The following is a 16173-nucleotide window of genomic DNA, read 5'->3' on the forward strand; positions in this document are numbered from 1 at the left end:
CTCTGTCCCAGAAGTACCCCAACCTGCCCAGGCAGGCCAAGTAATCCATCAGGTCCAATCTCTTGCTGTGGAACTGGCAACTACCAGATGCTGCACCAGAAGCTGAATATCTCCTAGCAGTGCATCTAATTATCTGTATTATCCAGGAGAGGAAAAGAGATGTCTTTACATCTCCACACGGCAATCAATACATGCAGAACTTGGGGTTATAATCTTTGGACATAACTATAATTCTTAACTTGTCTAGGGCAACTGCAGATGTTATTCTTCAAACAGCAACTACCAAGCACTAGATACAAACTTTGAGGTTCGTTACTGCAGACACTGACAATAACATCAGTGTTTTCCTTCCCTGCAAATAGAGGCTGCATCTATACAGCTATTATTGCACTCTATCAGATGCTTAGTCTTCACTGTCTTCACTCTGAAACCATTTACTGCAGGATCAAATAGCCTCTCATATATGAGAAATCATGGAAAGACAGAAAATCCAGAGTTTCAACTCTATGAGCTTTTTCTTGATATGTTTTTTCATCAAGTTCCAGTGAGGAGGAACAGATCTTCAAAGCCACAGGCTCTCCATCAAGAGACAGCAAGCAAAGGTTTATTCAGCTGATGGCTGACAAACACCCACAGACCTCAGTCTTTTGCTGCATGAGGAAGTGACATGTCTCCTGATGGACGTGTCCATCGACGGAGAAGATGGTTGCATCTTGGTTGCAGAGACTTGTTTGCCAAACAGCTCACTGGATTTGCACCTGCCCCCAGGGAAACCGAGGCTGTGAAGCAGCTGTGGAGAGAAATTGCCCTCTAGTGGATAAAAGTTCCATTTTTGACAGAAATTTTAAAAAATTCAAATTCTATCAGGAAAAAATACATACTGTGGTCTCCACTCGAGCTTGCTGCGTATGGTATAAAAAACAGGACATAAACTAATGCCATTTACCCCTCTAGAAACAGGAATTTGAATTTATATTCATTTTATCTAAACACATGAAAAGGAACTTGTTAAAGCAGAATTATGTCCCACAGTTCACGTGGCAATTACTACAGGGTCATGTTGTCCATTACTGTGGCTCTTCTCCTGCACTGTATGTTTGCATTGCTTAGTAATTACAGGAACGCAGAATCAATTAAAAGAAAATAATGAAAGGGAATATATAATTTCCATAAATAAAAAGAGCCAGTTTCTTTAGAAATATTATATAAGCAAATGAAAGAAATCAGCTTTAATTTACCAGATGGCAATCCATTTGAAGACACTGTTCACCACTAAGCCATACTCCTTTAATTAGAGAATTTTATCTCTGTGAACCTTTACTTATTACTGCATCACGATCTTCCCTGCCTAATCTGCTATGAAGGGCTAATTAATAATAACCCACACTAGCCAATGCAGACAGACTAAAGAGAAAAGAGAATTAGATATACATTATCTGGAAATAATGCTCACTCTCTAAAAAACAACTAAAGGACTTTATTGACTCAATCCGTTTAACAAATGACACTTAAGTAATTCATTGACAAGCCAGAACAATGGCAGGACTGAAAGCCTATTAAGTCATTTTTCTAACAGACATCATACTACATTGGCTGTAAATTTTTCGTTTAATTAATTAATTGAGACTTAAATATTTCAGTGATTAATTTTTATGAAAAAATCATAAAATATCATAGTGCTTAGGGAAAAAGATTAAAGTTACTTGCATTAATTGACTGGGCTATACAAAAAAAATCTATTTAGGAAAAAACCCTCCAAGCTCAACCTCAGAACACTGAAAGCATTTATTGCAAACACTATGAAACCAAAGTGCTGATATTGCTCTTACTTTCGGTGCATTTTCATTTTTCATTTGAGGACTGCTTTTAGCAGACTTTTTATTTAGGGATGAATTTTCAACTCAGCTTAGACGCACGCAGCATTTCCAAGTGCCATCAGACCAAGTCTGCTTACCAAAGGACGTAAAACGACAGTGCACCTTGTACAAACACGATAGCTCTAGCTCCTCTGTTCCCTGTTGAGCTTGTGCCACATCCGACCCAACGTGCAAACATGCACATGCCAGCCGTCCCTGCCTAACCTCAGCCCCGTGCCCCTCTTCAGCGTTTCTTGCGCCTCCTCCCTTCCTAGCCTCTGTTCTTCACTTGACCACGTTAGAGCTAACGTTCAGCTTAGCCAGCCCTGCAAGAAACAAACACCGTTTGCTTTCATCCCTCTTGCTGATTCAAGATCCAGCTGCACATGGAGGGACCCTGAGAGCTGTGCAAAGAAGTGGTGAAGCCATGGGGCCACACAGTGCCTGCATGGATAAAATTTCATTCTAAGCCACAGGAGATACTCACAGATTTTAAAACTAGTAGGTGACCCACATTGGACTGACCGCTGTTTCACAGCACATGAGATTTCACCTAAGTACCATTCCACCGAGATCTGCAGGCTTAGGCCTGACTTCTTTTTACAGGATTAGGGCTTACCTCTTCAGATCCATAGGAAGTAATAATAATACAATGAAACGTACAGGAAAATCAAAAGAAAATAATTTCCTGACATTCTAGCCTTAGCTGTTATCAATGCATATTGCATTTCACTTCATCTTCTATACAACTCTTAGCATATTCAGCACCTCTGATGGAAATCAGTGTGGTAGGATGACAACAAACATACCCAAGGCTCTTCAACCCTCTTGGCTGTATCATTTCTATTTCTCTATTGTCTGTGTAAGTCCCTTTATTATAAACTCTTTCTTGAGGCTAAACATTAATGAGAGTTATTGCAAGCTCAAAGCTCAGATTTCTGCAAGCTCAATAGAATTTATAATCATTGCAAATGTTTTTTATACAAAGAGCTAATATTTTTAATCTTTTTTTTCTTTTTTGAATTAAAAGCCTCTTTCATATTTGATGTATTAACTGTATTAGCATTTGTTCTCTACGGATATCAAATCTTGATGATAATTATTTGCATGTTAATGCTTATTAGTACATCCAACTGAATGTGAACAATAAATAGAAAAAAGTGTAGAGTGCAAAACACTTCATGTTATGTATTTTGGAAAAGGATGGGAAGCTGTAATTGCCAATGATTGCAGCCAAGCCTGTAATAATTGGAGTGAAAGCTAAGGTGAAACTAATATGAAAACTGTAATTTAGTTTAACACAAATTAGAGGATTAAGTCAGTTTATTAAATTTGGCTAGAAAATAGAGTAACTTCTATTTTCTTTACATTTCCTCTGGTATAGCACTCTGAGCAATGCAAGCAGCTAAATAGTGTCTTCCCCACAGTCCTCCTTAGCTCACTCAAAAAAATTCACCTTTTCTGTGACATGCACAAAAACATGGATGCCTCGGGAGCTGGGGAGCTGCTGGGAGAACACAGCTGCACAGGGAGCTGCACCAGGAGCGTGCCATGGGACCACACACACGGTGTGTCACCTGTCGCACTTTGGCTCCTCATCGTCTTGGGAAGTAGACACCACGTCTCTCAAAATTGTTTTTAAACCAGTATCATCGTGGTGATGCTGAGGTTTTGGTCTGATTTTTTTTTTCTTTTTAAGAAGAAAACTTGTTGGTTTTGGGTCAAACCAAAGGCCCAGCTATGGCAGTAACCTATGTCTAGTAATGGCCATAGTAGATGCTTTGCACAGAGCATGAAAGCTGATGAGCATGGTCCTCTGCCAGCCACGCGCCCTCAGCGAGCCGGAGCTCGGAAAGGGCGCTGGGTCACTGCTTGGCTTGGGCTGGACTGCTGTGGGCTGGGCTCCCTCCAGAGCAGGGAACGTCCCCTCTCATTTGTCACGAGATTATCAGTTCTTTGGGACAAAGTTTGTCTCTTTATACAGAGCCTCAAACAAGCAAGGCTGGCTCCGGATCACCCAGCGTTTCGGGGAGCTGCTGGCACAGGCGGACGGACCCCCATGTCCACTGCACAAGGATGAACTGCGAGTGGTCACTGCTTTTCTTTGTTCTGTACAAATAAAAGGGGAAGGGTAACTTTTGATTATGATAACAAGGTTATCATCTGCTGAACGTTTCAACACAAACTGCCATGAGACATTGAACATACGCTTGGGCTCCCCCAACGCAATCTGCATTCTAGTTCTTGAGGGCACTTAAAGTCTCTTAACAAAGACTTTGTCAAAATCGGCACTTCAGTCTGATGTAGGACTTGACCCTAACACAGTCATGGCCTAAAGGCAGGAATACCAGCCAAGCAAGACATACTAACACCTACGTTATGACAAGATAACCCCTTTTTTCTTTATGAAAACTGAATTTAATTGCAGTTTCATTCATGATAATGACCTACATAATTTTCAATAATTGGATACAATTTATCTTTTCTTAATGAAAAAATGGAAATTAGCAAAGAGATAGGACACTGGAAAATGCTTCATTTTGAAACCTCTTCATTAATTATCAAGATGTCCAAACACCATTTTGAGAACTGCACTTAGAGAACACAATTAGACCTAATACTTTTTTTCATTTCTCTTTAGAGTTTATTTTCATACAACTACTTAAAAAAAATAGCATCCCATCTCTGGAGGTACCCATTTTATTTGGGTACAATTAGCTCCGCTTCTGGATTAAGGGGTAACATATACTTTCTCCTTCAAAAAAAAGGTAGCATTACCACCAATGTAAATGTGGAGGTACACTCTGAACTGATTAAATGAAGATGTTTGGGACTTGCTTAAGTACCAACGTTCTTTGAAGTCACTGGGATCTTCCCAGAGGTTTCAGTGGGCTTTGGATCAACGCCTGCATTTTTAAAATCCTTATTTTAAATTGAATTAATTATTTTAACTGACTTCATTTTCCTCATAACTAGCTCTGACATTAGCGCTCGATGGATAAAACAAAACACTTGGAAAAGCGTGGCATACCTGCTATACACTTGCAGATGACAATGATTAATACAACTCAGTCCAACACACTATATTTACCAAGTTTCACTTTATATTTGTCGACTTACTAAATTACTTTGACATATCTCCAGTTTATGTTCTATTACTGAAGAATAACTACACAACAGATGGCAGTGTGTTTGCATAACAATTTTTTTCAGCAGGTCAATCTACAAGGTGGTTATGCGGATTGATATATACTGGTAAGCAAGGGGGCCTTTTTTGGTAATATCAATCAATCATACAGTCAGCCAGTCCACACAGTAACTTCTACACCAGAGAGAGGAGGTTTGAAAAAAATATATCATTACAGAGAAGTCTTTACAGAGAAAAACTGTAGTACCAAAGACTAAGATTGGAATAGAGCCAGCATACAGAAAAAGAGACTTCTAGATAGAATCTTTTTTCAATAGATGGACTTTAAATCTTCGAATCTTCCAAAAATCTTAATAAAGAATCACTACTAAATCATATTGGAATCAACTAGGTACATAATTAAATATCTGTAGCTATACCTATTCCACTTCTCAGCAATGAGCAATAGATAACTATAGGCTATGCTATGTCAAGTGAAAATGTGGTATCTTGCAAATTTTGCAAACAATGAAGATTATTATAAAGGACAGTACATGTCGCAAGCCAATTTATTTACTTATTAAAAAAAAAAAACAACTCATAACAAACCCCATGATTCTTGGAATTTAGCCAAAGATATTTATGACAAGTTACATTTCTCCCCTGCACTGCAGACCTTTTGAATCTAATGGGAATGACTTTGGTTGTCTTATCTCAGCCACCGCTCCACAATGCTACATAATGTGATGGTACTGATTAATAAATCAGAACAGTTTGATACTGTGTTAAGACAGAATGACTGTAGAGAGGAGGGAGAAAATGAGACAGCCTGCAACTCAGGACACCTGGCTGCTATTCCCAGTACCGCCCCTTGGGCTGTTGCATCACCCTGGACAATACCTGCAGTTCAGTAATGGGGACAGTGACTCCTTCTCTGTTTGAGACTTATGAATACAAGGCATTATATCAAAGTGAGGTATAATTGTTACTTGTAGCTGCTATATATGATAAGTTTTTAATTTGTCTGGGTTGACAAGAAATGATATCTGACACTCTGATTGATTTTCAGCCAGAGAGAAGGCTAATATTAAAGACTTTCTGCCAATGCCTTGAAAAGAAAAGTGAATGAAAGAGTTAACAAAACACTATTATCTTCTGTTCTTCCTAGGAACAATATAAAAGCAAAGTTCTGATTAACTGGTGCATATTTTAAAAAGGGAACATCTCTTTTGGCATCCTATTCCAATACATGACTGCCATTGGGGAGGGCAGGGAACAGCTGTTTTCAATGAGAAATTCTAGCTTGTCTCTGCGGGTGAGTATTTCTATTTGTGATGTACCCTGCTTAGTGCCAGACCACTAATTTTTAGTAATGCAGGCTCCGTCTTTGAGGCACAAAAAGGGTGAAGTGGTGTAGTAATTTGGAGGTTGAAAATTCACTGCTTGATGCCTCCCGTAGTAAATTTGACCCTGGAATATTACGGAGTGTGAAATAAATTGGACAAAGAGGTGTTTGGGGAGTAAAAGTGCCAGACATACTGCCATGAATGAGCAATTAGATGTTCACGAACCAGCTTATCACAAATTACATGCCTACAATATCTATTACTGTAATGACCTTGAGAGTTGACTCATTTTCTCCCTTAACCTAATGAGCATGCTGAGTATAATCAATTACGTCTGCAATTAAAATTATAATTTGTCTAACAAACTCTTCTTCGCTTTCAGATATTTTTTAACAAAGCTCGTTACACACGGGTAAAAGGTAAGTATTAATTTTCTGTTGTGTTCTCGTTTTTTCACTCACTCTGTGGCTAATTTATTAAACCATATTACCTCTCTGCATTATTTTTTAAGTTTTCAGCAAAATTTAGTTAAGTTTCAGTCCTGAATGTCACAGGATAATTATAACATTTAACAGCAATTTATCATTTCCCAATAGGGTTTACAAGGTGTCTTTGCCTGCCGATTGAAATTTGTTTGCACGTACCACGCACCAGTTGCTGCAAGTTTTTCACTTCTACACACACACACGCATGCACACACATGCAGCTGGGCTGTTATACTGAAGGGGCTAGAAGACGTTCTGCTAAACAGAGCTGACATCTGCTTGCCAGCCACGACCTGCTGAGGTCGACTCAACCCAACGTGAGCAAAACACAGCCCTAACCGTTAACAAACTAGATGTCACTGCAACTATCTCGCAATCGGCTGCTAATTAGAGTCAATCAAGTAGGCAACATCAGAACAACTTTTTTGCTTATGTATCCAGGTTTTCAACAAACACTGGCAATGATTAGTAAGGAAATTCAACTCATTAATCCTCAGAAAATGGAAAGAATTGGAAAAGGTGTTTTAAAAATGGGTCCACACGTTTTGTGCAAGGAACAAGCCGCAGGATCTCTTCCAGCTCTCAAGAAAGGACTTTGAGGACAGCCTGGGCTAATTTCCCGTATGACTGGTTCAAAGTGCTGAATCTGTGAGATGAGCTCAAAGAGTTTTGAGCTGAGCCACATCTCTCTAAAGGGTCACTGCTTGAACACTTCTGTCTGTCACTGCCGTCACTGTGCGCATCACCAGTGAGCAGCACCCATCAGCACACCGTTGTCCCAGTGCGGGGAGCAAGCACTCGGCTGGCTCTGCACTGGGAAAGCAACATCTTAGTTTCAGTCAAGCAAAGGCCAAGACTCGCAACTGCAAGCACAGGTCTTGAGGGTATCACACAAAAATGCTCTATCAGGTAGAGCCACCCTAAAATAGTGCCCTGCCCAAGACAATCTGCTGTACTAAATCCGACCGCTACCTAGGTGCGGTGAGCTAGCTCGGTGATAGCGCGTTCCACCGCTCACCTGCGACAAAAAGCACGCCCGGGTCCATGCAGATGTAGGGCTTACACGCAGGCAGGCTCGAGACTTTCAACAACAGAATGAGCAATCTGTCTGCCAGCTTCAGTCCACTGCCAGACGTACCCAGCAAATGCAAGCAAAACTCAGCCCTAGCCATTAATGAACTTCTTAGAAGCCATTGCTCTTTTCACGCAACCTGCTGTTAATGATAGAGCCACCCAGGCGGGCACCACCTGAGCCCCTGATGGCATCAAGGCACTGCTGCGTGGCACGGCACTGCGCCGAGGAAACACACCCAGGGGTTTTCTTGCCCAGGACAGCACTGTTTTGGCACTTGGCATTTTTCATGCAGAATGGAATTAGCTGAAAGACTCATTTTCTGTTCCCACTCTCTGCTCTTAAAATTCCCAATTAAGTGAAAAAATGTCAAATTGAAGAGCTTTATTTGATTGCTTTCTTCTCCAGCATACCTCCTTTCCAGGACTTTCATATACTTTATTCTTAATGCTCGCCACAAAATATTGATGTCTGCCCCAGAAGTGAGGAATGATGAAGCTCAGTTATTTATATGAAATGAATTAAATTTCCCACAGAAATGAGTTTTGTTTCCTCTGGATTTTGCATCTTTGTCATGCAGCACACCTGGATTGTGGCCTAGAGAATGACTGACTGCTATAGAACACAGCTAAAAGAGCAGGAAATGGGAAAAAAAGGCCACTGCAGGTATAGAAATGCCCATGACTCACTCTTCTTAACATGCTACAGATAATGAACAAACTACCTGGTATTTCGTATTTATTTTTGTCAACAAAATCTAATCAAAGTTCATTTTTTTAGAAACTCAATAGTTGCACTAAATTAGATTACACAGAAAATTAAATCATAAATCCCTGTAACTAGGCCCTGCCTCTTCCTCCAGTGTTCTAAAACACAACTTTGCTCTCCTGAGCACCTCACTTCAGCCTAAGAGCCTAAGTTTCAAAACTAGTTACAGATTTGATCATTTAATAACATGAAACAAGTAATTGTTCAGGGAAAAATTTATTATTTAATTAGGCCTTACTGGTAATCAATAGCAATCTATTAATTCATTAATTTGCATATCTCTTGTTTTTATACAGGTTCACAAATTCTGTTAGATTTTTTTCTTTATTTATGCACTTTCTACCCTCACTATGAAAAAGAAGGTGCTCAAACCGTATACATTAAGTCGAGCAAATAACTGAGCAGCAGGAATACATGTATGCCCTATAGAACTGCAGGATAAGATTGAATATTGAAAACAAGGAAAAGAAATAAAACAACAGGGCCTATTCTCCACAGGATGCATGCATAATTCTCATTAATGTTAATGAAAGATAGTAAATGTATGTGTGCTGAGGGGAGTTTACTGGAACCTAATAAATTCTGAGATTTTTCCTTACTTCTTTTCCTTGACAGCTACTATACCAGTGAGCTTATTTGGATGAAAAGAAAGATATTTAAAGAAAAACATAAAAACAACAGACATCGAACCGTGCTTTGTAGGTTATTTTGTTAAAATGCTACTTTGCATATACAATTACTAGATCTACACATATAAATAATAATTGCAGGTATAAATTACAAACTGTATGAAGCCAAATAGATGCTTATACAAGTAGGGTCAAAAACTTTTGCATGGAAAATGCAAAAGCTCCACTGATTTATTCTGTGTATTTTCACAAATGAACTAAATATTCTATTCCGGGGAACATATCTGGCCACAGACACCAAGGTTATTCTATTTGCGTGGGACCCAAGAGAATCAAATGTGGGTTATAGATTCATATTCTACCATATCATAATACTAAATCCAACTCAGGATGGCCTCACCAGAAGGCCATAAATGAAAGAATCGTGTTGGTTCAGTTCAGAGATGACTTATTTGCAGAAAAGCCTTCCGTTAAATATGGTGTGAACTGGTTCTCTGCTTAATCTGGGTAGACAGTCCAACCCCTAACGATAACTCCTCTCCAAAAGAGCTGAGGCCTGCGCTAAAGCATGTAAAGCATGGTGAGAAAACACTGCAATGTTATTCTCTTGAATAGCTTCTCAGTGGAGAACTAACAGACTCATTCACAGACCTGTCAAAACAAATGCTACCTCTGGGTATTATTGTAGTTCAAATACTAAAAACTAGATCTGAAATCAAGAATTCAACATTCACTAAATCAGTTAGAAAAATTCAACATTTCAGATTTAAACATTTTTTAACAGCAAGATCAAGACACTCATTCGCATGAGCACTTTCCATCTATCTAGTCTCTTTTCTTCCAGCTTCTCACAGAGGGAACATGGATCAGTGATGCTGGGCAAGCCCCATGGAATGAAGATTTTAAGGGTAGCAATGGATAAGGTAACTGGAAAAAAAGTATAAACGAAAGAGAAAAGAAAATGGTTTGATTATTCAGAGGTAATAAGCTAGAAGATTACCAAAGGAAAAACCATTTTTCTTCTTTGAAAGGCCTGAGCAGTCTAGCGAGCACAGGATGCCTTTCCAACCTTCTAACTTTACTACAGGGCATAGATCTCCTTGCCCCGGCTGCACAGCCTTGCTCTGAAAAGCTAGTGGGCAGAATTTATTTAGAAGAGACATATGTGCATGCAGACACCATACCACATCTAGCACTGGTCTTTGCAAACGGGCACAGACAGAAATGAATTTGTTCTGACCGCATACGTCAGTTTTGGTCCGGAAGCAGGGGCACCCCATTAACCCAGACCCGAGCTCCTGCTAACTAATCGAGCAGAGAGAAAACGTTTGCCTGTTTGCATCTGTCCATGTAGACATAACCTTAACGCGTTTCATCCATGACGAAAAACAAGCTAGTTTCTCAGGCCTGTGGTTCCCCATTTGGGCATGCGGTCCCTTCTCACCAGGACTGCTGTAGGTAAGTATGCCCTGCACCAAGCAAAGCCCCAAGACATGGGAGAAGGGATGGGACAGTGGAAAACTCAAGGCAGAAGACAGATCTGGTGCAAACATAAAGCTGAGAACTGAGTGAGCAACCAAAGGTACCCGTGGCAGATGCTGTGGCTACAGATGAGCCATATTGTGGCATCATTCCTAGAAATTGGAAATATTAATATACACAAAGGAATAGAAAAAAGACCCCAGAAATGCCTTTATTTACAGAATTCACTGCTTAGAAGTTGTGATTCTGAGTGGGATTTTTTTCTTCAAAACCAGGGGGCTGCAGAATGTTTACGTATTGAAAGAAAATCGTGAGCAGATATAGACTAATTATTTTTAAAAATCCTGATCCTGACTGGCAACTTATCTTGCTAGCCAAGCAACAATTCTGCTCTGGAAAGGGCCTGGCAGTTGTGCTGAATTCACTGCATACAGGGATGCCGATTTCTTTCATACAATTCACAAGGTGAAAAGAGGACAAACGTAGTAACCTGATTTTACCAGGTAACAGCCTACATTTAGGTAAGAAATAGGCTTTGTTACATGATTGTTTCCTTTGCCTTTTAAAGACATGTTTGCCACGTGCATGCGTGTGCAATCTACCTGGAGTCAACGGCGTTCAGTTTTTGGCAAAAGGAAAGGGTTCTGGAGGGTTTCGCCAGCTCTTCAGAGTGGTGCACTTCCACTGCCTTAAAAACGCACCACAGTGCAAGCAGCAGAGCATTGCACAGTAGCTGTCACAGAAACAGTAAAAATACTAGAAGAGAGCAGTGTGCAATCACAGACGTCTGAGAAACACAAGCAGCTGAGATGCTGCCTTGTGGAGTCACGACGTGAGCAGCAATGCACAACCTGCATGTTTTCCTTCCCGTCACTACAAGCAAGCACAGAGAAAACGCAAAATACAGAGCACAACTCAAGTGCTGCACTAACATCTATCCCCGTTCAACCTCAGAAACCGCTCTTCCAGCAATATTTCCATCAACAGCCAGCATGCACTTCTCCTGTCGCCAGCCAAATGATGAGCGGCCATTTGATAAAACCCCCAGAGAAGGGATTATAAAGGCATAGTTCAAATTCATTTAAACTCCAGTTTAGCTTTACAGAGTGAGCAGTAACCCTGCCTACGAGCAGTCCTGCCAGAGGGCACCAGGGCAGCTTTCGGGAGGGATGGGGCCGACGAGGCTTGAGAGGGCTTCTGCTTTGCTGTGCTGGAAGCTCTTGACTTGTCCTGCCTGCCTTGCAAGGAGCACGATACAGAAATCACCGCAGTGTCCAGAACACTTGACATTATTTTTACTTAAACAGTAAAAATATTACATACTCCTCACCCTGTCACCCTGTCTGGAGCTGATTGAGCAAGTTTTATTTTATTATTTTAACCTTGGTTTTCCATTTGTAAATCATTTCCAAGAGAGGCTGTGCTCTGTGTAAACGAAAAGCCTACATAGGCTAACACGGTGCTGCCAGAACAGACTAAAATGCATGGATTAGGTCAGATGTACTTATATCTTAGATGTGCTTAAAATCTCAGGAAGTTACGACAGCATAACCGCCTGACCCTTCACGCAATAACATTTGTTTAAGAACACTGGGCTAGGAAAGACCTCCAATCCTCTGCTACCACATGCAAGGACAGTACACACTCTCTTTCCCTATTTACTTCACATTTTTAAGCAGCAAACTCATTCAAGCTGTGCAGGCTCTCCGGGGAGCTCAGGGACAGCTTTAAGCAGCCTGCTCTTTCTTTTTTGGAAGGTGATGTAATTTTAGGGTGAAAAATACTGAGCCAACGTTACACTTTCTTTATTATTGCATTGATAAGGCAGCTAGGACTCTAGCAAATGGGTTCCCTTTATCTGGCTGAAATTGGGTCATTAACATGCCAAATGAAGAGAGCAAAAGCACCGTGATTCTCTCCTTCCCTGAGAGACTCAGGAGGTCACTGGATCCAGCCACGCAGCTGAGATGTCAAAGTTTAACAGATCAGTCAACTGAAAATGCCTTTGGGCAAGAACACCCAACAAACTCAACCCGCAGCAGTCTAGATGTGGGTGAGTTGGTGCTTACAGAAGGCACACTTGCACGAGGGAAAGAAGTCTGTTTTGCTCATGACCTATAGCATTCTCTCTCATCTATCGTCTGCATAGGAATAATTTTATTGGGGATCACTGGAGAAAGGCAAGTAGTACCTGGTAGGTAGGAATGCAAAGACACAACTGCAAAAGCCCATGAGGTCAGAACGCCAGCATGCAGCGTTCTGTTATAAAGCACTATACCAGTTTTTAGAAGGAGTTATTCAGAAAACTATTAAACTGAAATCCTGCTTTGCAACACCTGTTTAATAAACAGTTTTCACTCAGTGTAAAATACAGAACAGCATCAAGCTACACATCTGAATTAAATGGGAATGGATTCATAAATAAGATTCTGCACATTTCTTGGAGAGTTACATTTCACTTGAAAGAAGTGTTTTGTAGCCAAGAAGAAAAAAGAAAGTAAGCACTCCCCGTAAAATAAAGAGGTTTATAAGATATGAGCTTGACAATGAGGAATAGTATTCCGAATGAGATGGAGCCTAGAAAGAAATTCATACACTAACCACACAAAAATTAATCAGCCAGCCTTGACTGTGATATTAATGATTTTAGACCTTATATATTGTCTGGGATTTAGAGAGGGTTTTGTGTTTACAGTACAGTAGGGTATTTGTAGGACCTGCACTCAAGAGTGGCATTTGATTGATTGCATGTACTCAGGGACAGAGAATCGTCTAAATGCAAAACATATTGCTGTAACATGGGAACAAGGAAGTGAAAGACACTTTCTAATTAAAACTTAGGATTTTGGACCCTAATCTCAGTCATGGTGGGGCAAATGAAGAGCAGCATCTCAGAACAATTCAGGGATTTCTCAATAGCCCCCCCACCCCGCATCCTATTTTTTGTCATAAAATGACAATTCAGTGAAACAAAGTGTTTGCAAAGGAGGTTTTGTTTCCACGAAAAAAGGTTTTGATGTTGTCAAAATACCCCATTTTAACATTTGCAAAGGAAAACTTTTGCACCTTTCAGTTAGGAATATTTTTTCATTTTGAAATGTAACTCTGTTTGTAGAAAATATGAGAAAAAAAATGAAGTGCTTTCAAACTCCAAAATAAACCCTTCTGAATGACTGATTCGTTCAAGATTCTTCTGTCCTGAAAATTGTAAATATTTGAACACACTCCAGTAAAAAAAAAAGAAAAAAAATTACATTCAAAATGCTTTTGTCAAAGCAGGTGCAGGCTCTCCTGGAGCACACAGGCTCTGAGTTAAGCGCAAGTGAATGCCTCCGTAGGAGAGAAGCCTGCTGGGCTGCGTGTATTTTCGCTCGCACCCACTGACCTTTGGAGAACAAGAAAAGTGCCCGGCGCTCTGCGGGTCTGCCACTGACGGTGGCCTCGCTCAGCAAGTGAAGAGGTAGGAAGGTAGCCAACAGAGCCGTGCGACTTCATCTCTGAGCGTATGCTACGGCAATTTAAACAAGCATGTGAGCCCACTTACTTGCTTATTTCATAGCTTAATTTAGACAGTGTTGATAACTCTCACTAGCTCTGGGGGTCTTTTTGGAATTAAACTACCTAAGGAGAATATTCATCTAAGAAATCCATATGGCAGGAAAGAAGGGGAGATTTATTACTAAGGAACAGTAAATTCTTCCTTCTCATCAGCACACTCCAGACTATGCCTTTGAAATTTCCCTTTTACTTTCCTCATTTTCAGTTTCTCCTTTTCAATCCTATTTTTTTTCTTTGCAGTCTATCCCATACAGACTACGCTAGCTCTGTCTAGGGACAGAGGATGATATTACTTTACAAGTCGGGGGGGTACAGCATGTCATGGCATTCACTACTGGAAATTCAAAATCATTTAGATTCAGAAGCATCATAATTCACTGCTAAAGAGAATCTCTCAGAAACTTCTGTCCCCATCCCTTCAGGGAACTTCACAACCTGGTATTTCAAGATCAGACTTCATTATCCAGGTGATCATTTCCATTTATCAGTGCCTTGGAGCCTTTGGTATTCTCGGTTATGACGGTGTCATGTCCATCAATCACTGGGTTGTGTTCACTTTCCCAATTTTTTTCATCTCTTTCAGCCTTCAAAAAAATCCTCAAACTTTACTATGTACTGGCCACAGACACCGCTTGCTTTTCTCACCCACTACCACGTTTTAATTACAGGAAGTAATCTGTACAAATTGCGGGGGCCTTAACAGAGTCAGTGTTTTCATTCTAGGTCTTGCGTATTACTATGTGTAATAATGGAGGGGCTAAAGATCCATTCGGGACCTCTTTGGGCTATGAGCACTGCAAACAACAAGCAGAATTTTGCTTTTCCTGGAAAAGTGCCTCTTTTGGAGGCGCTATAGAAATCACAGGCCTTGCTAAAAGACTGAAAGGAGAATGAGACCAACATGAGGCAGATTTAGAGGGGGCCTTGAAGGGAAGGGCAAAAATCATTATTTAGAGTGAGCACAAAGCTAAGAGCTAGCAAAAGGCTTCCAGTGATCTGTGCAATAATGTAAACTCTCCGGGCTGCCCCAGTCTCTGCAAGGGGCAGTATAGTCCCAGCTTTGAGCAGATACATCACTAACATACTAACATCCCCACCAAAAAAACACCCCAAACTAAGTATAGTACCAGAGCAGAAAGAAAATTACAAGCACAAAACAGGCACAGCAGTCTTGAAACTACTGAATTTGCAATACCAATTAGCTATCTACAATATTACATATTTTACCACCAAATACTATTACTGCATTTCTCAAAGCAATTGAAAGAGACTTCTGTAGTTTATCAAATCATTTTCTGGACATCCCACAAGCCTTCAAGAGAGTCTCCAGAGCGAAGCAAATAAGACCATTTGTTCACAGGTTTCAGTACAGTGTTGGTTTTCAAAAACTTAAGACGTCTCTTTTTCTCATGCTTGTCTACTTGAAATTTTAAATTTGTTTAGAGACAAGAACAATTTCTGCTTTCCTCTCTGATGCCACCTTTTTTTGTTCTTTTAACAGAGCAAAAGGTGGACTCCGATACTCTATTAAACAAGGATTCACATCTGCCAGACTGCAGGGAAAGCAGGCTGAGGCACCACAAGTATTGCTGTTAGTAAGTTTAATCCTTCTGATGCAATCAGTCTGCAATGTGATCTGATTAAATCTAAAGACTCAAGTCTGAAGTCCAGTGCTCCAGCTCAACAGGGACAGATAGACAAACAATGAAAGAGAAGTCTGCTGTGAGCTTAAATAAACCTCAGACTTCTCAGTTCAGGTTAAGATTTCTAAAGAATGCAAGCCAGGTGGGTTGATTTAACATAGCATTAAAAAAACATCTGGGAAAGAAAAACACACACATCAAAAAATA

General features: G+C 40.3%; 1 protein-coding gene across 50 annotated transcripts in view; it reads right to left on the minus strand.

Annotated features, from left to right (window-relative positions):
- Positions 1–16173, minus strand: part of FHIT (fragile histidine triad diadenosine triphosphatase) — a 620374-nt gene that overhangs the window by 126670 nt on the left and 477531 nt on the right. For 10 of the 50 annotated variants that reach the window (XM_068906915.1, XM_068906914.1, XM_068906913.1 and 7 more), the window contains one exon: positions 639–790. The exons of the other annotated variants lie outside the window; for them this stretch is intronic. In XM_068906915.1, the coding sequence (XP_068763016.1) occupies positions 639–790 (152 nt within the window). The remainder of the gene's footprint in view (positions 1–638; positions 791–16173) is intronic. 50 annotated transcript variants of the gene reach the window in all.

Source organism: Struthio camelus, chromosome 14 (assembly GCF_040807025.1).
Source record: "Struthio camelus isolate bStrCam1 chromosome 14, bStrCam1.hap1, whole genome shotgun sequence".
Taxonomy (NCBI): Eukaryota; Metazoa; Chordata; class Aves; order Struthioniformes; family Struthionidae; genus Struthio; species Struthio camelus.